This window comes from Gallinula chloropus (assembly GCF_964237585.1).
Source record: "Gallinula chloropus genome assembly, chromosome: 3".
Taxonomy (NCBI): Eukaryota; Metazoa; Chordata; class Aves; order Gruiformes; family Rallidae; genus Gallinula; species Gallinula chloropus.
The window spans coordinates 49,978,996-50,001,908 of record NC_140087.1 but is presented as its reverse complement, the minus strand read 5'-3'; the positions used below and the strand labels follow the sequence as shown (position 1 = coordinate 50,001,908).

General features: G+C 41.9%; 2 protein-coding genes across 2 annotated transcripts in view; both read left to right on the top strand.

The window, feature by feature from the left end:
* HEATR5B (HEAT repeat containing 5B) overlaps positions 1 to 3,735 on the top strand; it is a gene marked incomplete at its 5' end in the record, with an annotated part of 54,458 nt that extends 50,723 nt beyond the window's left edge. Inside the window, 2 exons of the mRNA XM_084261973.1 lie at positions 1,476 to 1,689; positions 3,178 to 3,735. Coding sequence (XP_084118099.1) covers positions 1,476 to 1,689; positions 3,178 to 3,482 — 519 coding nt within the window. The 3' untranslated portion in view covers positions 3,483 to 3,735. The remainder of the gene's footprint in view (positions 1 to 1,475; positions 1,690 to 3,177) is intronic.
* A 3,637-nt stretch (positions 3,736 to 7,372) lies between these two features.
* STRN (striatin) overlaps positions 7,373 to 22,913 on the top strand; it is a 63,099-nt gene continuing 47,558 nt past the window's right edge. Inside the window, exons 1-2 of the mRNA XM_084261637.1 lie at positions 7,373 to 7,635; positions 20,802 to 20,905. Coding sequence (XP_084117763.1) covers positions 7,492 to 7,635; positions 20,802 to 20,905 — 248 coding nt within the window. The 5' untranslated portion in view covers positions 7,373 to 7,491. The remainder of the gene's footprint in view (positions 7,636 to 20,801; positions 20,906 to 22,913) is intronic.

The following is a 22,913-nucleotide window of genomic DNA, read 5'->3' as shown; positions in this document are numbered from 1 at the left end:
ATTAAGGGACAAACAAATAAAGGTTGTTGTAGTGGGAGTCTAGCCAGAACAATGACATTGGTGAGTTATTCTTCAAGGAACAGACAGATTGTCTGCTCTTGTCCTTATGGGGGACTTCAACTGGCCAGATGTTAGCTGGGAACACCACACAGCTAACACAAACAGGTCCAGGAGATTCCTAAAGCAGCTGGATGATAACTTCCTTGTTCAGATATTAAGAGCCAATGAGGAAAGGTTCCCTTCTAGATCTCTTGCTTGTAAACAGAGGTCTCATGGGGGAAGTGGAGGTGGATGGCTGGCTTGGCCATAGTGACCACGAAGTAGTGGAATTTAAAGTCTTTGGTGGGAGGGAAGTGGTCACAGCACCAAGCTTGACTGAGTTCAAGAAGCACCTGGATGATGCCCTCAGTGACATGCTCTGACTTGGCTGGCCCTGTGTGGAGCCAGGAGTTGGACTCTGTGATCCTTATGGGTCCCTTCCAACTCAGGATATACTGATTCTATTTTCTGACAGTTTTTATTATCTGTCATTTCATTTGATACCTTTATTTATACATCTGTGTTTCTAGTCAGCCCTGGATCTCCTCACAGATCACTGTGTTCAGTAATACTTTCTCTAGAATGTTTCTGTTCAGCATGTACTCAGTTCAGACTTGAGTGCAGTTTGAAAGCATGTGGAATGTTTTGTCCATGTAGTTGTTGTGGACTTTTATCTTTTCAAAAGTTCTGGGTTATTTGTGTGGGATTTTGGAGGAAGAAGACCTTTGTGCAGGAAGATAAAATGCATTCCTAAATTGATCTAAACAGGATCGTGAGTCATTTTCCCAAATGTGAACTTTAATAATCCCTGCTTTCCAGAAAAAAGGAGGCAGAAGGGAAAAAGCTAATGGAAGACAAGGAGAGGAGATGTGATCCAGCTCACTGTATGGTAGCACATATGCTGCTGTGCTACTGCCAGCACAAGATGAAGGAAAAGGAAGGATGGACAGACCTGCCATTTTTGGCTACAGCCTTAGCTCATGTTAAAGCTATAAGATCGCTTTGATCAGAGACATTTTTATGGGCTCTCTTACCCTTCTGAGATTGGAACAGCACCTCATGATTTTGTAGATACATCCACTGTTAGTGTTTGTAGTTCTGAGGCTTGTAGTTCTCTGTGGAACTGTGTGTGCAACATTAACCGTTCCTTTTTTTTCTCTGAGTTTATATTGCTACTGCTATTTAGTAGCAATGCTTAGCAGTACCTGTGTGTGCTTTCTGTCTCGCCTTCCTTTCACTGAAAACTGGGCTAATGTTATTTCAGCAGACGGTCTGGTTGCTGATCTCTTCGTATTCAGTATGTTTCCTTCCCCTTTGCTCTTTTTTTTTCCCTTTTAATCATGTGATAAATCTCATGTACATAGATAACAGTTTATTAGAATTCCCCGAGTTAACAAATAACTTTCAGGACAATGTATTTATCTTTATTTGATTAGGTTCAAGCCAAGTGTTACCAGCTTCTGCTTTCCGTGTTTCAACACACCAATCGTGCACTGTCAACTCCATACATTCATTCCCTGGCCCCTATCATGGTTGAGAAGTTGAAAGCTGTGGAAAGGAGACGCCCCAACAACAACCTGGAACTGCTAGCAGTCCAGGAAGGAATTAAAGTCCTTGAAACACTGGTTGCCCTTGGTGAGGAGCAGAATAGTAAGTATTTAGGTTTTTTACAGAAATATGTGAAATGAATATTGAACATCAGAAATCTTAGAGTTGTGAACTTGATGGCACAGTCACAAATAGCCTGTGTCAATGCACCATGCTTTTGTAATTCCAGGAGTACAACTCTTGTGTATGTGGAGTTGTATAGCACATGCAATATGATATGCTGTAGCCTTTGCATTTGTGGTGATTGCAGGGAAAAAAATTCTAAATATGAACTGCAGTAGTGATCAATGTTTTCTTCTGTTTGGAAATGAGTTGTTCAAACTGATTAAATGTGCTTTTGCCCATTGTTAACCTTCATTTATTTTAGCAGACTCATCACTTTTATCAGGTGGCCTCTACCTGCTCAACAAAGTTTATCTTAAAAGCCCAAGAAATTGAATTGTTCTGGTCAGAACATTCTGATTGTAGATGGAGCTTCCTGTTTGCTTCAGTAGATAAACTGTAATTACTGTATTCTAAGTTCAGCTATTCTCTAACTGAAACAGTGGATTTCTCAAAGACTTGCTCTGCGTTTATCTGGCTTCAAGTGCTGCTAAAGTCCTTAGTAAAAATATTACTCTTGTTTTTGTGGGAGTTTTGTTTTGGGTTTTTTCCCAGCAATACCCTATTGGAATTTCTCTTCACTGATGTAAACCAGTAAATGTAGGATTTCTTGCGTCCCTTTCTACTTCTGGCACAACTGATTGAAACACATGTAAAACGAGAGAGAAATTGAAGCAAATGAGGAAACAAAACATTTGATTTTTGCTAATGCTTACAGATTTTTAGACAGGCAAGTTACCATTACTGTGTAAGCTCTTTAAGCTTAAAATTTACAATTAACAGGTTACATGTTTCAAAGGCATACTTGTATCTTTGATAGATACAAAAATTAGCCATATTGCTTAAACTCAGCTGTTTGTTGTTCTGAAAAGGAATGCTGTTGATCCCTGTGCCGTTTTAGGTCATGACCTCACCACATCATGTTAGCCCATGTATATCTGTGGTGCTAGTTTTTGGATTGGAATCTTCCAGAATGGAGTAATGGAGCAGATAATTGTCCCTGACTTTATTGTGAACAGTTGGTTTTCTAATAGTGCTCCTGTTACGCTCTCTTTGGGGGGTCTGATGTTCAGATTCTGTTGAAGAATGCTTCTATCTGCCTGAGATCCTTTAGTATGATAGGCATTCTGCATCTTACAATCTCTGCAATCAGATGGCACAAAGGCATCTATAAAGTGCCAGGAACAAGATAACTGTGATGGACAACAATAGAATTCTTGAACACAATTCTGGTAAGAAGGATTTGAGTGACCAAAGGACAGGAAACAATGTACATTTATTTCAGTTATTTGGTTATTTTAGTTACAGTTTTTATTGTCAATTCTGAAAATAAAATAACCCTTCTCTGCCTAGTAACTGATAACATTCATTTCCTTTTGTATTCTTCTCCAATAGAGTTTTGACTTTTTTTTTACTTTTTACTTTTAGGAGTCCAGTTGCTTGCCCTTCTTGTTCCCACCCTGATCTCCTATTTACTGAATGAAAATGCCTTTGCTTCTGCATCTACAGCATCTAAGGATCTTCATGAATTTGCACTTCAGAACCTAATGCACATTGGTCCGCTTTACCCACACGCTTTCAAGACAGTAATGGGAGCTGCTCCTGAATTAAAAACACGTCTAGAAACTGCAGTCCGAGCAAGTCAGGCCAGCAAAGCAAAAGCAGCTGCTAGGCAACCACCACCCACAGTACATTCCACCCCAACAATTAAACTGAAAACTAGCTTTTTTTGAATTACTTTTATTATTTTTGGACCATTAAGTAGCCAGAAGCGTTGCATTATCACTGATGTGTGTGATATATGTCTGTAACTTTGCGTAATTTGTATGTGAAAGGCTGTCTAATAGAGCTTTGCGTAATTACTTGAAATCCCTTTGTTAGGAGGGAAGTGGTGTTTCTTGTATAGATTTTTAGGAAATTGATTGTAATCATATTTATGAATTTGTGTTATAAATTAACCACCAAAAAACCCTGTTCTTTATCTGACTAAGCAGTTTTATTTATTTTTAAAAGCTACCCCAGACCTTTGAGTGGTTTTTGAAATCTGGTGATTGTTCTAACATTGTACCAACACACTAACACAGGGGGGATGGAGGGAAGTGGGAGAACTTTTGTGAAGTACTTACCATGTTCCATGGGGAGTTTCAAGTGTACAAGTATGCCCTTTTTTCTTTTAGAAGCAAAGTAGGGAAGAGGATTGTCAGACCTTGTAGATCATTTCAGCTTGCATGAAAAAACCCCCCAAACGAACAAAGAATTAAAAGTTTTCAGCCTTTCTCAAGATGAATGATCAAGCATGCTGTCTTAATGAGTTGTTCTTATTTATGTGGTGTATATTTCTAACAGATCCGTTTCCATGCTTGAAACTTAATAAAGGATGCAAAGAATCTAATCCCCTATCTCTTCTAAGATAAATTTCAAAGAATGCATTAGAAATTGAGTTTATAAAGAGAACTGCCTACTACCTGCATTTTTATAGGTGTAGATATTGGTCCTTGTAAGGTGCTGTGTGTTAGCAGTCGTCTTATTCTGCCAGACACTGGTTGAATACGATGATTTGAGTGCTTTGCTATTTGCCCAGCTTCCCAGGTATTTAACCTTTCTGCAAGATTTTAGTCTTGGTGAATTTCTCTCACCTGTAGTCCTTGATAAAGTTTGCAGAGACAAATTACTTGAGCATTTTGCACCTGTCCTGGCTAAGGGAGCAGGAGACAAGTGTGAGAGTTGGACTCTTCCAGTGTTTTTTCCTTCCCCTATCAGGCTTTTCTTTTTTTGAAAAGCACATGGCTCCCCTCACATCTGAGTGAGTCAGAGCTTAGAGCCGAAGTTGCTGTACTAACCTTACAGCACGGAGCTAGCAACTCCCAATGTCTGTCTGCTGCCAGACCTCCCCCCTTCCCTCTGTCAGAAGTGCAGAACTATGTATTTTCTTGTGTACACAAGACTGACATGATGTTTTTGACACTGCTGTTAAATTGATGGGCTTCTAGAGCGATCTTTCTATACATTTTGCTTTATAGAGAGAAGCCATGTAACTGGAAGTCTTGGCTAGGCCAGCTGTGTTTTTCTGGATACTCTATGAAAACATCCTATATCGGAAGCGTCTACTTCCACCCAGATGTAGCAAAGGGATAGTTAATAGAAATGAACGCAATTAACAGTTGGCTGCAATAGTTGTGGCTGGTTACTTGTGTGTAGCCATTTGCTGTAAGACTCTCTTTTCCCTTCTATAACCCTTTGACTACCTATGCAAAACGGAGGACAAGATGGTGCTCTTCTGCCCTGTTGCGTTTGGCATGTGTAAAATATTTAACAAAATCGGAAGAACTGTTATTTCAGTGAATATTTTAGTACTAAAGGGAGGACACAAGTGGTGCATTCTCTTATCTTTCAAATGCTTCTTTCCTAAAGGTCTTGACTTCCAGCTCTTGTTCTATTGTTCTGCAGGAGTAAAGATACATCCAGAAGTAAAGCCAATATGCCATAGATAAGGAGGAAAGTAACTTCACTCTTTTTTTTTTAATCTTTGTAGTGGAAACTGATGAAAAAACATCACTTTCTAGTAAGTATTTCCAGAATTAAAAAGCTGTATTGCTTAGAAATTCTGAACCTCTTGAACATTTGGGAGACAGTACTAAGAGCAAACTCTCAGTAAAAAAATTAAACACAAAAGTTTTGCAAGTAAAACTAAGAAAATGATTTCATAATCTGGTTTAGATTACCACTCCCCACCCCTGCAGTAGTCTAGTAATTAATGACTTCAGTGTTGTTTGGAAACTTTTTGTCTATAATATGGTTTTATTTACCTTAACTTTTATCTTGGAACTTTTATGTTTTGGTTAGACTCCAGTTTACAAGATGCCTGAAAACTTGGTGAGGGGAAAGTATAGCAATCAAGTATAAATGAGTTGTTCAAAAATTAGAGTTAGTAGAAGGGAAAATAGTGCTAGATAGATGTAGAGGGATAGAAAATGGAGATGCTTTTCTGTGTATCCTCTTTGACCTTTCATTTGTGTAAGTCCTTCCTCAGTTTAGTCCTCGTTTGCTTCTTTGCTTGCTCCTGATACTTAACGTATAACCACGTGGTTTTACATAATATTTTGGCATAAATTTCACTTGATTAAAAAAACCTGAAATAATTTGAAATGCCCATAGCGCATATTGTTCTTTGTCAACCTTGTTTTTCATCTTTGTCAATGGCCTTTGTGGTGTGCTTTTTCATGAAGCTCGTTTACTTTGTTTCCCCTTTGTGTCTTTCTCTCTGCCATTTCCTTCCTTTCTGCGTGAGCCTTGTTGTTCTACCCCGGTTGTCTGCCGAGGTTCCCCAGAGCGCGCTCCTCCTTCTGCGCTGCTTCTGCTTGGGTTCCACTCTGCTCTCTAATGCTTGCTACGAGCTGCTGTGGTTGCCTCTTTTCTCTTTAAAGGTGTGAAGAGGTTGTCTGCCAGCCACAGCTCTAATCTCCCAGGGCTGGGTTATGAGCATGGTTTGTGAACAGGCACAAGGAAACAGGAAGCACTGTTTGAGTAAGCAGCGGGGTGCTCTGCTGTGCCTGGGGAGTGGTGAGGGGCGGCAGGGCCCACTCTCAGCACCCTACTGCAGCAACCTCTGTGGCCAGGTGCCATCTTTCACACACTGCTGGCGCTTAAGCCCAGCTGTAAAGCCTGGTGGTAGTGGTGTGTTTACCCGTCCTCACAAAGTTCTGGTGCTTGGGTGCACATATCATGGGAAGGGAGCTCAGCTTTGTCTTTTTATGGGGGAGGTAGGAAAGAGCCCACAGTCTGTGACTTTATTCTTTCAAAGGAGGCAGCGCAGCAATTCCTGAAAAAAAGTTGTTTTCCTCTCCTTTTCAGCATTTCTAAAGATTTTCAAGAAACCCCTGTAACCCCTGCCTGGATTTACAGTTCTTGGTGTTGTGACCCAGAGTCGTACTCTGAACTGGGCAGAAACAGCACCACCAGGCTGGGAGGGCAAGGCTCAACCGCGGTTCCTGGAACTGCTGCCAGCAGCCTGCGCTTTTTTTGTACCCAGGGTGGGCTGTGGGTGTGCCACAGACATTTAAAGCCTGCTCTGAGGTGGCGATGACGTTTCACCCGTGATCCCGCTGCTGCTCGGAGCCTCCCTGACGCTCCTGTCACGGCTTTGCGGGGTGCCTCCCAGCCACTTCCCCGTCCCCACGCCCCGAGGCCCAGCCATGGCTTGCCAGCTGCCCCCTGCTACAGCTTGTGTGTCTCTACCCTGAGATCACACGTCGCAGGGACGAGGCTCACTTGTAACGTCCTTCTGAGAAACAAGGGCAGAGCGGCGGAGGAAAATGCGCCTTGCTCGCCTCTCCTTCCGCGGCGCGCCCCGCGCCCCGGCGGAACTACGTTTCCCAGCATGCCGTGAGGGCCGGGGCGAATCGCTCTCTGGAATTGTCCCCGCCGCGGTGCCGTAGCAGCCGGCGGGGGCGGCTGTCAGGCGGTGACGGCGGGAGGGACGCGCCCAGGTTGCTGCTGCTGCTGCCGGGACGCGGCTGGGTGCGGGTGGCGGCTCGTAGAGGAGGGGGCGGCGGCGGCGGGGAGCGTGGCAGACCCGGCCCGGCCATGGACGAGCAAGCGGGGCCCGGCGTTTTCTTCAGCAACAACAACAATAATAACGCGCTGCTTCTGCCGCCGCCGGCGGGCGGGCCGGGGCTGGAGCCGGGAGAGGCGGCAGCAGCAGCGGCCGCCGCGGCGGCGGCGGGAGGAGGCGGCGGCGGGGGGATGTCAGCCTCCGGAGCCGCCGCACCGGTGTCGGCGTCCCGGGCTCAGTACAGCGTGCCGGGCATCCTGCATTTCCTGCAGCACGAGTGGGGCCGCTTCGAGGCGGAGCGCGCCGAGTGGGAGGCGGAGCGGGCGGAGCTGCAGGTAACAACCGCGACCTCCACCCCCCCCCGGTTCCCGTGCGCGGGCTGCCGCTCCCCTCTGCCTGTACAGAGAGGGACCCCCGTCCCGTGGGGCCGGAGGGGAGCGGCCGCCCTAAGCCCTGCCCCGGCTTCCCTCGTGCCCTTTTCCCCGTCAGGGAGCGGCCGCCCGGCTCCGCCGCGGGCCATTTCCCTCCCTCCTTAGAGGGCGGCCGCCCCCCGCCGCCGGGCGGAGGGGCGTGACATGGCGGCCGGCCCTGGGGGGCGGGGGGGGCGGCTCTCGCCGCCTCTCTGGAGTTTTCCGGGTGCCCCTCCAGGGCCGGCCGCCCAAACTTGTCACCGTTTTCATAACCCACCGTTCAAAATCGTCTCCGGCGAGCAGCGCGCCCCGCTAGCGCCGCTGCCCCTCGGCGGCAGGCGGTTTCCCCCGGTGCTGGCTCGCAGCCCCTCGGGGCCCTCGGCCCCCGGGCGGGCCTGTGGGACCAGCTGCTACTCCTTCGATACGATGGAAGGCGTTTTGTGGAGCTTTCGTTTGAAGAGCAGTGGGGCTGATACGCTCATTAATGCATTAAAAGACTGATAGTGATCTTGTGGTTAAAGAACTTGTGAACTGCTGGCCTAGAGCCGTTGCTGTCAAGATACTTCAGTGATGGTTACATTAACTCTAATAACAGTCGGTAATGCAACCTGCGTTGTTGTTCTTCCTCTTTGGTTTGTTTACAACAAAAATCTTTGTTGTAAAACTTAGCGCTCCCGTTTGCCTGTTTGGTTCTCAGCTGGCCGTGTTTTGAGCCTGAGAAGTGTCTGCTGGCTTCCCTTTTAGGTCTCCTTTCTTTGTCTTTTGCTTCCTGTCCATCTCTCTTTTTTCTCTTTCTTTTTTTCCCTATGCCTTTCCTTGAAATTACTGTCTTTGTCAAGAGACTCTCGAGCCTGTTTAGCAACGTGAACCACTTCTCTGTTTTTGGTGTTGCCTTTTTAAAAAAAAAAATCAGTAGCTAAGTCATCTTTTTAATTGTGCCTTCTATGGTAACATCAAACAACCCCACAGAAGAGTGTCAGATGCAATGTTCTTCACAGAGGGCTACCTTGTAGGAATTTAAAGGAAGTGGTCATGAGGACAAGAGTAATTTCTATTTTAACTTCAATGATTCAATGAAAAAATTGCTAGTAGCTGAATTACGTTCACTGAATTCACTACTGTCTATAAACACTACTTAAAAGTATTCTGTATTATGTAGTACAGGGCAGGCTTAACTGCGTATTGGAAGAACATCATGTGTCACATCAGAGTGAAGCCTCGTAAATATCTTGACATTTTTTCATAGCTGATACAGATCTCAAAACTTGGTTTGGAGAAAAACAAATACCTGTTTTACAGGACCTGAGAAATTCTGCCTGTGAGTTTATAGTAATAACACGTCGAATATTTATACTGCTCTTCAACAGAGGCTAATATGCCATTCTTCTTCCACATTCCTTCTCCTCCATAGGTCCCTCAAAAGCTTGTCAATGTTACAGACTAGACAGGAGGAAAGAAGAGTAATATTTAAACTGTTTGCCAAAGTCTTGTATTATCGGTGGCAGAACTGGGAGTATAACCTGATTACTAGTTGTTTGCTTGAACGCCTTTGGCTCTTGCCAAAACATCTCAACGTAGTTATTATTAGCTGTGGCTGGCATTGCCACGAGCTGTAAGAGCATTTATCTGCTGTGGAGTCATGTTCATAAAGGTGCAAAATTCTTGGCTGCCTCTATAGACATCAGGCCTTACGTTTGCTGTGAGTGTTTGCAGTTGAGTGTTCTTTGGTCCACGTGAGAAGTTTGTGTTGGGGTTCAGCAAGTACGGGATGACTTTTAGAAACTGTACATGTACAGCTGAAGGATGAGCAGCATTAATTAAACACCAGTTCTGTGCTCCTTCTGAAGCCTTTCGTTGGCCTATATATTTGGAAGTGTTTAACAGAATAATGGAAATTTGAGGTCGGGCAGTTTCTCTCTCTTGAGATAAAGATACAGTACTCCTGGTTGTACATTGCTAGTCTTCCATCCAAGGTAAATTTAAGCGTTAGATTATCATCTCTCTTGGGAGGCTGGGTGGTAGAGGACCTACTTTGTGTGATCTTCTCAGTATTTCAAAAATTCTGTCTGCAATTAATTTTGTTTCTTAAATGTAGAATTTTGTTTTTATCTCTGGTTTGTTACCTGACATGATATTTAATACTTCAGGTGCTTTATGCCAGTGTTACAGTGCTTGGCCTTTGCTCTGTAGTTGTTGGTTAGTTAAGCTGTACCCTCTCTCCAAAAACTGCCTTGCAAGTCAGTCCCACTGTGATTTCCTATCTTCCATTTCTTCCCCTCTGGGCTTGTTTTTATTTTCTCTTTTCCTTGCAACTAATTGTGTGGAACTAAATGTGATATTCAGGTAGAGTACCTTTCCGATGCGTTAAGTGATGCTTGTTCAGGTGACACACACGGGTTTATAACATACACGAGTTGGCAGGCAGGGCAGCTTACTCTCTGTTCTTACTTACTGGTCTAGCACTGCCTTGCCATGGTTTTTCTTCCTGTCAAGTGCCTATATTTTGCTTTCCTTGGCAAATATCCATATGTACTCTGATTTTGTAATTATTTTTCTTTGAATATTATTGTTGCCTCTATTATATAATCTTTCATTCAGGGTGAAAGGGAACTTCAATATTTGTGTCTATGCAAGTATCGCTAATAGGCTGTGTGTATTTCAAATGAGAATGAAAACAGATTAACACAGGGCATCCCTAGATGCTTATCTGCTAATTACATATTTTACTTTTAATGCTTGCTTTCTGTTTAGGGTACTTTGACATCTGCAGATTGAAAAATTATCCTAAGAATAAACTTTCATGGTGCCTTGTGCAGTAATTCGTCAGAATAAGCACTATCGTTATTAATCCTCATTTTAGTATTCACAAACTGTGTTTTATAGCATTATAATTTATTTTCATATCTTTTCAGAAAAGAGACATTTTCTTAGGTTCTTCTAGCAGCTGCTTGGGAGAGTTGACATGAAGGTGTTTCCTGTTCTGCACAAGTTTTAAACTTCAGTTTGTTTTCATTCTGCATTTTTCCGGACTGTTACATTTTCAGGCATTTTCAGAGTTGTCATTATGTATTGGACAAGCCCATCCCAGAATAGCCAAGAGTTTGATCAAATGCACATGCAGGGCACTGAAAGACTTATGGTCGCTGGAGTCCAGCAGGGTTTAAAATACCTTCCAAGCTCAGGCTTGCCTTAGCCTTGTGCCTTCCAGCTGGTTGGAGGTGATTCTCTCTTGGGGGTGTTATTTCCTGTCTAATTAGCCTGCTGCCACCCCTGGGAGAAAGCGATGGGGCCTCTGCCCCAGCGGCTGGGACCTCTGCAGAGCTCTGCTGATGCACGTCCATGCCCCAGCAAGTGACAGAGCTGCCGAGCTCAGCTTCTGGGATGGATGAGCTTGGAAGGCTTTTCATTGGGTTTGTGTGTGTGTATGGCTTTTGTTTTGACTAGAAATGTTGTCTTTGCAAGCAATGCATAAGTTGCTGTGGAAAGTTTTGTTTCTGACAAACGTTCTTCTGGCAACAATGCTGACTTGCAGACTTTGGCATTTCTTGGCATTTCACAAATGTCCTAAATTGCAACAAACTGCTGTGCTGTGTGTAACTGTGTGTATGGGCACCCGTGTATCCTCCAAAGGCACTTCCTAGCTCTTGCCTTCTTCACTTCTCAAGTTTTCATTTCTTCTAACTGGTAGCTGTTTTAAGTCTTAAAAGTAGTAGGCTTGTTTAGAGTAGAAGGACCTGATAGGGTTACATTAAAATTATTTTCCTTGTGTAAGCTTTCCTTTGAAAAGGTTTGCAAGGAAATTATGGAGAATGCTTGTCTTTCCACAACTTTCTTAAATATGTTCCTTGTAAGACAGTGCCAACAGCAACAACAAAAAAAACCCCAACCCTAAATGATAGGGAAAGAGTTAATGGGATGAGATAAAAATAATAGATAAGGTGGGTTATGGAAGTCAGATTTAGGGGGTCACACATGGTGATCTTCCCCCCCTCACTGCTGCTTTTCTAAAGCAAGTGGCAGGCAGTGAAACCAGGCATGCTACACGGTAAGATTGTGTCCTTGGAGATAGACAAGTTAAAGTAATGAGGAGAAGGGGCAAACCAGACAGATGGCTGTGGCTATTTATAGTGTGGTTTAGGACATTGGTTACTTGATTCAGAAGTAGTTGATATTTACAGTTTGTTGGCTTTTAGATAACGGTCCTCTTATTGGATTAAGTTTCTAGTTAAAAATCATTCTGATAGCAGGATAATCTGCAAATATTGTTCAGAGAAGAAGTAATGAACAGTGAGTTGACATAATCTGTTATTTAGTTAATCGAAAACTCCTAAAGATTTGGCTTGACCAGTAAAATAGAAGATAAAAATGCAGTTTGAAGAAGTTTTGTGTAAGATTTTCAGATGCAGGAATGTGGGTAGAATCTCTGAAGTCTGCTGTGAAAGATGAACTGGCAGAAGTGCTGTAGAAGTCTTTGATAATTTTTTTTTCTTATACGGCAGATATTACAAAGAAAACTGTGATTATTGTTAAATTCCTCTCCACCCCAGAAGGATAATATTTTCAGTTTTATTGTTTTAAAAAAGTCAGATAAATCAAAAGAAAGGCAGAAGAAAATAAACGGTAGTCACAAGACTGAGGCATGTTTAGTTGGGAAAGGCGATCTTAAATGTATCTCCATGACTGCCAGATAGCCTTTCTTTTGCTAATTTTTCCTTCTTTTTGCAAACTTTCTAGTTGCCAAATTAATTTGAAGCAAAGAAGAGAGGCTTCTGTGCTTTTATTTCCTGTTTGGTTATGTGCACGATTGTCAGCTGATCCCAATATACTCATTGATAAACTGTCAGGGCTTGTTTCATTTAAAATGGGAGGACTAGTGGGAGTAAATGTTCAGTGGCAAAAGAGCTGCATTACAGAAAATTGTAGCTTTCATAGAGAAGTAGAATGTAACTAGAAGCTGATGAAACTGGCTCTTTGTGGGTCCGTACCTGTTTTTTGTAGTTGCTTGGTTTTCTTCTTGGTTTGTTTGGGGTTTTTTTTTAATTGCACAAATGATCCGAGTATTTCTCAGCATAAGATTTCCCCATTCTTCTCAAATCTGTTAAACCTGTAATTTAGTTTTACCCTAATGTGTTACTTAAATGGACCTGACTCTTTTGGGAAAGTGCTGCTCTAAGTATGGAGGTGGCACGAAGAGAGAGAGTTCAGGAATGTTACCTTGTCTCCAAGTGGTCTTCACAGCTTGCAAACAGTTTTCACAGGAAGTTATAATTTAAAAGAACAGGAGGATTTTCTGGTTTTCATGATTTGCTATAGAACTGCTGAATCAAACAAAAATGAAATTAGTTGTTAGGCTCCAGGTGGAATACCTATTTTCTTTGCTGTCAGGTTAGTGTACAGTGAACCATGCTACGTGTCTTCACTAGTGCACCTTTATAATTTAAATAGGTATCTCTGTGTCCTACTCAAATTGTAGCTCCCCCCCATTTTTCTGTTGAAGGCCTTGGCTCACATCAGATTTATTGCGTCAGGGGTAAGTAACTTTGCACTGTTTGAACAACAAGTTGCAAATATAACTCGGCCTTTATCGCTGTTTCAGTAGATGCTGAAACTTTATTTACTAATTCTAGAACAGGCTGTGTAAAATTCCCTGAGGAAGATCACATGCATCTCAAGAGATTTTTGGTTCATCTTAGCTTAATCCTAAAAGAAGTAAGGCTGTACAAATGCCAGGCCTCAACTAAAATTAATATCCGTACATAGTTTTCTGACAAAATAAGTACTGGTCCACAACCTAATGACATGTTTGGCTTCACGAGGCTGCCAGGCCTTGTCAGGTGCTCCTTTCTAAGGCCTTTAGCTAAAAGGTGGCAAGAACTGACTTAGGAGTGGATGGAAGATTGTTATGTTTTGTTTTTAAATGCTGGTACACTTGAAACAGCTCTGCTGAAGCACATTTGCCGACAATAGGCTAGAAATGAAAATCCTCTGAAACATGAAAACAAGGGTTCACTTCATCACAGTGACCTGTTCTGTATGAGCCCACAGGTGGATTAATCTGGCAAATGTTCTTGTCTTACTTGAAAAGAGTTTGCTGTATGCTAGCTACTCGTGAATGTTTTGCAAATAACCCAGGGACAGAGAAGTTAAATTAACGATCGTGGTGTGGAAAGGCTGCATTTTTTTTTTCTGCTCTTAGCCAGGAGTATGTTTCCCTTTAGGGCAGTCACACAGGGCAAGATTGCAAAAGCATCGGAGCGACCATGGCATGCACGATATTCACATCCAGCCTTGTAAACAGGAGGTGGGAACAAAATCAGTTGGTGGATTTTTTATCTGTTTCATTTGATGCTGTCAGTTCAGGGTGGTGGTGCATGCTTGAGTCCAAGGAGCTGCTGCTGGCTGCAGGAGTGAGAAAGGGGTCTGTGCCGATTTCAGATGCTTGTGTGGTCAAGTCTGGTTCCCTCCTCTTTTTTTTTTTTTTTTTTTTTTTTTGTTACCAAAGCCAAATGTACAAATCTCCTCCAGATTTTTTCTCCCTTGTCTTGCTATACCCCAAGTGATTCACTCAGCCTGTGAACTTCCATTGTCTGGATTTAAGTGTGGGCCGTAAGTCTATTTATCAGTCCTGGTGCTGACTGCTGTTGCTGCATTTCTGGTTTCTTGCACAGCAACAGGAAAGGAATTAGATCTGAGCATTTGCCATTTGGACTCCAGCTCATAATATGTGATTATTTCGTGACGTGTCATGGCGGTGTTGCCTACAGAATTGCATCACGTTTCAAACTTGCTCTCTTTCTGTCCTTATGTCAGCCTACATGGAACATGTTCCTGGGAGTCAAAGGAAAAAACCAAAAGCTTAAGCTTAAAAGTACTACAGAAATGACTGGAGGATTAGAGAAAACTGTCATATAGGAAGAATGAATATACGTGAAGGTGAATATACATTGCTTGGCTAACTCAGCAAGTATTTTCATGTTTGCAGTTGTTAGAACAGTGAAAGGCAGCACCGAAGAGTGGATAAAATAAAGACTGGCTATCTGAAGGGAGGTCTGCCTAGTAAAATAAACTGCAGAAGGGAAAGTCTTCTTGATGGCTGAGATGCTTAAATTAGTAATCAATTTATTGCCAGGAATAAATTACTGAATAATTTTTTATTCTGGATGGCCTGTTAGGAGTTGTGTATTAACTGAGAAGAAATTGTCTTTCAAACAGTCTTTTCAAAGGGATGCAGAATGTGAGTAAATGGCTTTTTAAACCTTTTTTTCATTTTCCATAAGCTAAATCTTTGATCACTTTCAGAGGGTTTAATTTATTTTTGTTTCAGGGCTTAGCTCTGATGCCAGCTTTAGACATCTCTGAGAGGTCCTACAAAAATAATTTGCCTGTAGCGGATTGTGCCGGGCATTAGTCCCACGAGGCGGTACCGTCCGGCATGAGCGTGCAGGTGATGAACGGGATGAGGTGCTTCAGCGCGGGGTGAGACTAAAGCGCCGCGGTGCCTGCCGCTCGTTTCAGCCTGTGGCCCCACTTGGGTTTTGCGTTGCTGTAAATGGCTGCAGGCACTTACAAAACCTTCCTAACCTCTCTGTGCGCAGACCGCTTCTGGGTATGTGTTGCAATGTTAAGTATGGTGCCGGAAAAATTGTTTGCCAGTTGTGTTAGACGAATGATATTTCCCTTCCCCTGTACCTGCTTTTTCTCTCTTCTCCCCTCACCCACACACCAGGCATTCCTACACTTATTTACAAAGATACTTAAATACGTAGCACTTCAGAGAGCCAGCTGTAATCTAAAATGCTGAGCACCCTGGCAGCCTGCAGAATCCTTCTGGCAGATCTTGGTAGACTGGTTAGAACAACTGTTTGAGACTGAATCATCTGTATGTGTGTTTAGTTATTTTAGCAATCTACCTCCCCCCTGCACACCTTGGTATTTTTCTTGTCTTTTTCCGCCTCCCTTGTTCTCCTCTCTGCCTTTGAAGACCTTGTTGAATTAGGAGGGCAACCTGTACAGAATAGTGTGTCTTAGAAGCTCTTCCTTTATCAAATGATGCCTCTTGACCTTCCAGTGCCCATAATATTGAAGTGAGGTTTAATTTAACATACTAAGATACATATTTTAAAGGATGGGAAGGGTTTTTTTTATAGTTCACGAGTCTTAAGGATTAAACCAAAAACAAATCACCTTCTAACTTGAAATAGCTGTAAAATTGGAACTGATAGAAGTTGATACTAAGCGTGCGTCATTTATTTTGCAGCCATAGTATTGTTTATTCTAAAACATTTTCTGTAATGCCAAGGTGTCAGCCTGAAGAGTTGTGCAGATACAAAGTACTTTGTAACATCCTTCTCATTGTGGTTGCTGATTCCAGGAAGTGGAAATTTCAGTTTACTTTTTTAAACGTTGGTCAAATCCAGATTTATTAAGATGCAATTAAATTATTTGATTGTGTTGTTATGGCTGCTAAGCCTGTATTAGGAAGATAACATCATTTTAAAAAATGTAGTTTCTAACCCAGCGCTACCTAAAACACTGCCTCACCCTTTTGTCTACGTCGCAGTAATTTGATCGTAGAAGAGTCTTTTGGGGAATTTCTTAAAACAACAATGTTGTTGCACATAAGACTTTTTTTTTATTATTATTAACATAAGAATGAATGTTAATTTTATAATCTCTTGGTAAAAAAGTGGAATAGTTAAAATAACTACAGTGCTTTTAATTTAGACGAAATGCACATGAAACTTCTACGTTGTGTTGCAGTTGGCAATACTAAAAACTTTAATGAGATAAAGTGTGAGTGGGGGGGAAGCTGGACTGTATGTTTGTAGCTGAAATACACTGTTCCAGGCATCTTTCTTCCCAGTGTTCATGCGGCTTTGACTTTTCCCTCCCCCCACTCTCTTGACTTCTTCAGTTTCACAATTGAGCTGTAATACAGTAACTTGTGGCTCTCAGCCTGGGTCAAACTTGAGGCGGCCGCTGCCTTGATTCCTCGCTGCGGAGCCAGCGGGCCGGGAGCTTATGGAGACGATGCGCCCCACCCATAGAGCAAGGAACAACACGAGTTTTTGCGTGATCCCCGTGGGCGTTTTACAGGGTTTTGATGACTAGCTTACAACTTGATGCGTTTTAACCTTATTAGCTAGAAGGTCAGCTGTCGCAGAACCTGTCTGTTGGGCATATTTGTGAATTCTTGAAATTTTTGGCAAACCTTCCCAGGAGTGGCCAGAGCCAAAGAGTAGAACAGTGTTGCAGGTTGTTCAGAGCGGAAGAAGCGATCCTCCTTTGCTCTCCTGTTCCTGCAGGTAGCGAGGGCTTCTGGTTTGACTTGCCCTAAAGCAGCAACCATCGGAAACAGCCTTGTCCAGTCTCCTTCTGCTGATAAAGTGCAGAATCCAAATTATAAAAATATATCCAAATTATAAAAAAATATATCCAAATTATAAAAAACTCTGTTGTTGTACAGTTCAGTTACACTTTTCACCCTTACACTTTAAATGTTTGCACAGACATTTGGATGGGCATTGGCTAAATATTTTGATTGATACTTTGGTCAGAACCGGTGAACCTAGAGTTATCGCTGTTTTGTTCTAGAGACAGAAAATACTGCTAGATCTCATCATTTGTCATTTAAACTCAGTGTACTCATTTTTTTCGTTTATGGTATGAACATTTAGGTTCCTCAGCATATTTTCAGTTAATTGCCAAACATTGTAAATAATTAAATCTGCTTATGACATACGGACTGTTACAGTATTACTGTAAGTATAAGATTTTAGTTATTATTCAAATGCTGTTCCTGTCTGCGTTACAAATAAACCTGAATATTGTCATTAAGAATTTCTTAAATAAAATTTGAGCTTACATTAGACAACAGTGTTTTACTGTCCAGTGAGGATGACTTAATTGTAATTATCCCATACTAAGTTAAATGAAGGATAAGGGTTGCTAACATCCTGTGGGAAAGAGGAGGAATGTTCTCCTTACTTTTTTGTATATTTTGGAAATGACCAAATGTAAGCATTTTCATTTTCGGAGCCGGAATTTCTCAAAAATAATGAGTATTGGACAAAAGTATGGTACTCGGAAGAGAAGCATGAGAAAGCTATGCTAGAAACTGTGAAGCCTCCAAAGAAAGAGCAAAATTATTCTCAGGGCTTCTGGTGTACTTTTCTGTTTCTTGATTTGACAATAAAACCACCGATCTGTAAAATATATAGATACCTTGAAAGATCCTGGCAATAGGCTTGTACAGGGCTGGAGAGATGGCTCTTGGGCCTCGAGATCTACTCCATTGTTGCTGCATGCCAAGGATTTCTTGGAAGTCCAGGAGAAAGAAGAGTTGCAAGACCACAGTATGAGCATTGGCATACCACTGACAGTAAAAGATGTCCAAAGAATCAGTATTTCTTCCAGTGTTCTTTCTTCCTGTGCAATATGTGTATAATACATACAGCCTGCCAGCAGCCGTGAGGAGGTAGAGCACAGTCCTTTTCCCTTAGGATGAATCATAAGATATAGATGCTTCAGCTGGAGAGGTTGAATTGTGAACATTTACATTATTTTACGTGTTTAACAAGGTTCTGGTAACAGTTTTGAAGCTTGGTTCTCAAGTGGTTAGTCAGGGCATGGAGTCAGGCCTGCCCAGTATTGGAAGTGTGACTCTGCTCATTTTCACATGAAGGACATGTCGTGTGATGCTTCTTAATCGAATCCATTTATGCCTCTCTTGCTTACAAAAGTAATCTGTCAAGGCTACTGAGAAGTTGCATTTTTTATTCATTTTTTCCCATTTAGACTGCTGCCAGTAGCAGATGACTTTGACCTCAATTGTTAACATCATAAAGAAGGTTTGACCCTTGTAGTAGTACAGTGCGTGTGCCAGGCTATTGCTGCCTGTCCTTTGCTAACCTGACAGGTAAAAACACTTCATTCCAGCCTGTTCAGTCAGTTCATTCTCAGCTAGAAATTGCTTGCAGGCAGCAGGTCACATCATAGATCACTTCAGCTTGTGTCCTGATGGTGTTAGATGATCTCTCTCATTTCAGCCAAACACAGATTTACATCGTGTTCTCTATTTTTAATAGTGTTGCTGTGATTTTTTCTCACTTTGTGGATAGAAGGGTACTTGTTTATTTCTGCTGGGCCTGTTTGGAGGTAGGGAGAGAGAAATCACTGTCACAGCAGGATGCATTATAATCTGGGTGTCTGTACAGTTACTGCAAACTAAGCTGTGTGCGCTTGAGGTTTTCCTCTTGTTACTGAGAGGAATTGTGACCTTGTTGAGTTGACATGCTTCTTGCACAGTTACATTTTTCAGGATAGGAAATGCTGTCTCCAGCACCAGCATTTCTTTCTTCAGTGCTTTTCCTTATACCTGAGCATAAAATGAACCTTAGAATTCAATTGTAGTTTTTTGTTCATCACAGTTTGAGAGTTAAGTGAGGAGAAGCTTGATGCCAGAGCAGGAGAGGCTTTTCTTTTGATTCAGCTGAGGTTTTTTGGCAGTCAAATGTATTTCCCCCATCGAAGGTGAAGACCGACTTAGTTGGAGAGCAGCCAATGTTTTTCACTCATCATAAACTGGCTGCTCTACTTGGTGACTGCTGGTTAAGGATCCTTCAGGTGTCTGTCAAGCTGTTTGTTGGCTGTACTTGAGCAATGAAATTATGTCAGCTGGTGTCATGTTTTAGAGCAGCTGCTATAGCTGGCCACCAGCAAATGGCCTTTTGGAGTAAGATTTATCTTGCTTGATGTACAAAATTCAACAGTCTGTTGTGTGCATTCCCTTCATGGTTGGTGGAGAGAAAATGGTGTTTACAGACACTGTTTTTCTCACCTTGAAGTAAAAATCTGCAGTCAGAGAAGTTAGCTTTTAGAAGTGCCGATGTCCGTTAGCGCAAACATCTGGGGATTGTTTGGAAGGCTGTGGCAGTTGGGAAGGTACTTCTGCATGTTTTTCCCCAGCTTTCCCTCGAGATCGGTGCACACTAGCAGTACCTACAGAAATGACTGCTTAAAGGACTGCAGTGGATAATTATATAAATGAAAGGCTTACTGGTCTTTGCAGCAAATAGCTGCCATTTATTGTGTTTGTACTTGTCTAAAAAGACAGAAGAGATACTTGGAGACTTAGCTGCAAAGGAGGCAGAAAGCTGGTGATCCTGCAAATGGCGGGCAGCTTCCAATGCAGGAGAGACCGAGGCATGAAGTGGTGGCTGCCCGTAGGTGTTTTTGTCTATAAGTATATTCATGAGTTGAGGGAGCCCAAGAACCAGCCTCTTGTAAGGTACTTGATATGAGCATGAGGTACAAAATCAGGTAGTTTTGCTTTTACGATTAGGAATGAGCATGTTCTATGTATCATCACTTTCTATTTAAAGGAGATTTTTCACAGGCAACTAGATACTTATTCTCTGCTAGAAGTCAGTAGAGGTTTGGTGTCTGTTTTCTACTTCTATTGGCTTCTATACCATTTCTCTCCTTGTCTCCCTCACCAGCATACCTTTTCCTGTTTTCCATTTTTTTCTCTCGCTTAATTACAGGATTTCTGGAGAGCTTTCTTTAACCTATTTTAGTATTCTAATTAACACTTGGCACTGTATTACAAACAGGGTTTTATTTTTCTTATGGCTGAACGTGGGGTACCTCAGTTGTTTGACTGGTATCATGTATCTACCATGTATCTATTGAACAGAACACTAATTGTATGCTACTTCAGTTAGTGGGCAGAAATACTTTATCATCTTCTGTTTATTGTTGATTAATGTTTTTATCTGCTGAAGGCTTTTTGTATGCTTATTTTATCTATTCTTTATCCCTTATTGAGCGTTTCACCAAGAGAGGAAATAAACAACATCAAACAAATTAAAATTGCTTTTTCCCTTTTTTTTTGTTTTAATCTGTAATGAGCATGCAGTTTAGGTGGTTTATCTATGTGGTGTTTTGTCTAAGCATTTACTGTTTATGAAACACATTAAGGCAATTTCTTTTGAACTGTGCAAGTAAATTTTAAAATGACTTGTGGGAGACACACACTTAAGAGCTGTGCTCAACGAGGCAGACTCTAAATTGAACGCTTCCTTTTGCAGGCCCAGATTGCCTTTCTTCAAGGTGAAAGGAAAGGACAAGAAAATCTAAAGAAGGATCTGGTGCGAAGAATCAAAATGCTGGAATATGCGCTAAAACAGGAAAGGTATGCTGCTCGGGTGGGGAGGGCATGGAGGAATTCTAAAGACAGGCTTTCCTTCACTTTTAGATTTGACAAAACCAAGAAATGTATCTTCTTTATATATTCACATCTCAAAGTGACATGTGTTGCGATGCTAAATAAAACTAGTAGTCTAAACATCCACAATGTGGTAAAAACAATAGCTAACAGAGTGTGGCTTCAAAAATATGCCAACAAACCACACGGTCAATGAGAAATACATTTTCCCTGGTAAAATTCTACCTAGCTGCATCGGTTATGCTCCGGGATTATAGAGTACGCTCTTTTTGTTCAAAGTAATAGCTTTGTTTTATAATCTCTGACAACTGAACTCTTGAACAACTGTCTTCAGTCTAGTAATTGCTAGTTTTTAATCTTGCTAAGTTTTTAGTCTTTTTGGTGTGATAGGCTCTATGGGGATAACTTCTGGTAGCTAGTTGTGTGAGGAGTGAAAAAATGTTTTTGTCTGTCCGTTCACGGGCATTCCGGTAGAAGTCGCTGGTGTACTTAACCATTTAATCTTAATATGCTTCCCTGTTGTTCCAGTCTTTGAGGCAACTAAATGGGTTCTTTATCATGTTTCCAGAAGTCCTTCTGTTTAACAGATTTATTTTAGGCCAAGTTTAGCTTTAACATTGTTTTTATTTGTAAAATATCTTTTAAAGTTCTTGACCAAAGTGTGTATTTATGGTACTACTGCAAAGCCATAATTGCTTACATACCATTTTCCTGTCATAATTCCTACTACTCTTTAACAAATTAGACCTCTATTAAATAGTTTCTATTTGTGGAAATAAGGTTTGAAATATACACGTATGCCAATGTGGAATAGGATATTGCAGCTAGGTAATTAAAAAGGACACTGATAGTTGTACATCACTGTATTGCATTTAGATCTGCAGAGGGCTGGAGCACCTCTCCTGAGAAGACAGGCTGAGAGAGTTGGGGTTGTTAAACCTGGAGAAGAGAAGTCTCTGGGGAGACCTTATAGTGGCCTTCCAGTACCTGCAGGGGCCTACAGGAAAGCTGTGGAGGGACTTTTTAGAAGGACATGTAGTGATAGGACGAGGGGGAATTGTTTTAAATTAAAGGGGGTGGATTTTGATGGGATATTAGGAAGAAATTCTTCCCTGTGAGGGTGGTGAGGCACTGGAACAGGTTGCTAAGGGAAGTGGTGGTTGGCCACTCGCTGGTAGCATTCAGGTTGGATGGGGCTTTGGGCAACCTGGTCTAGTGAGGGGTGTCCCTGCCCATGGCAAGGAGGTTGGAACTTAATGATCTTTAAGGTCATCCCTTCCAACCCAAACCATTCTATGGATCTGTGATCTTACATGGGCTGCTTTAGCACATGAGACATGTCTTGCACCATCCATTCAATATGGCTCTTTCTGATAGCAACCGATTCATCTGCTAGTGTGGAGCTGCAGCCAGTTTCCTGGCCAACAGTAGCCTCAGGGGTCCAGTGTTTCCTTCCCCTTGGGGTGTCCTCAGAGGAATGCTTAAGGTAGATACCCTTTTTGCCCAGGCCTTGTTATGACACTGATCTATCGAACAGCACTGAGATATACCAAATGTATGCATAATGGAGATTGCAGGTTATGGCTGTGGCTTACATTTGAGGAATTATTATAAAGATTAGAGTCACTTTAAAAGAAGACAGAGGCAATCAAATAGATTCTTGTGCAGGTTAGAGGTATGCTGTAAGGTGTATAAATTCACTAAGATTTCTTGTATTTCTAAATGGAGGTAATCGTTCCTGATTACATGGGGATATCATTAATACTTCATGTTCATAAAACAGATTAATGAGCAATTTATCTACAATTATCAGACTATGTAAATACATCTCTGTGTATACCAGAGAAGTTCTGTAAGATTAAAAATCTTTAAAAATCCAACTTCTGTATGGGTAGTGAAAATGTCCACTACTTCCAGTCAGTAAAATCTACCTAAATTAAGACATTTAAATCCTAATACAGCAGTCACTGTCAGG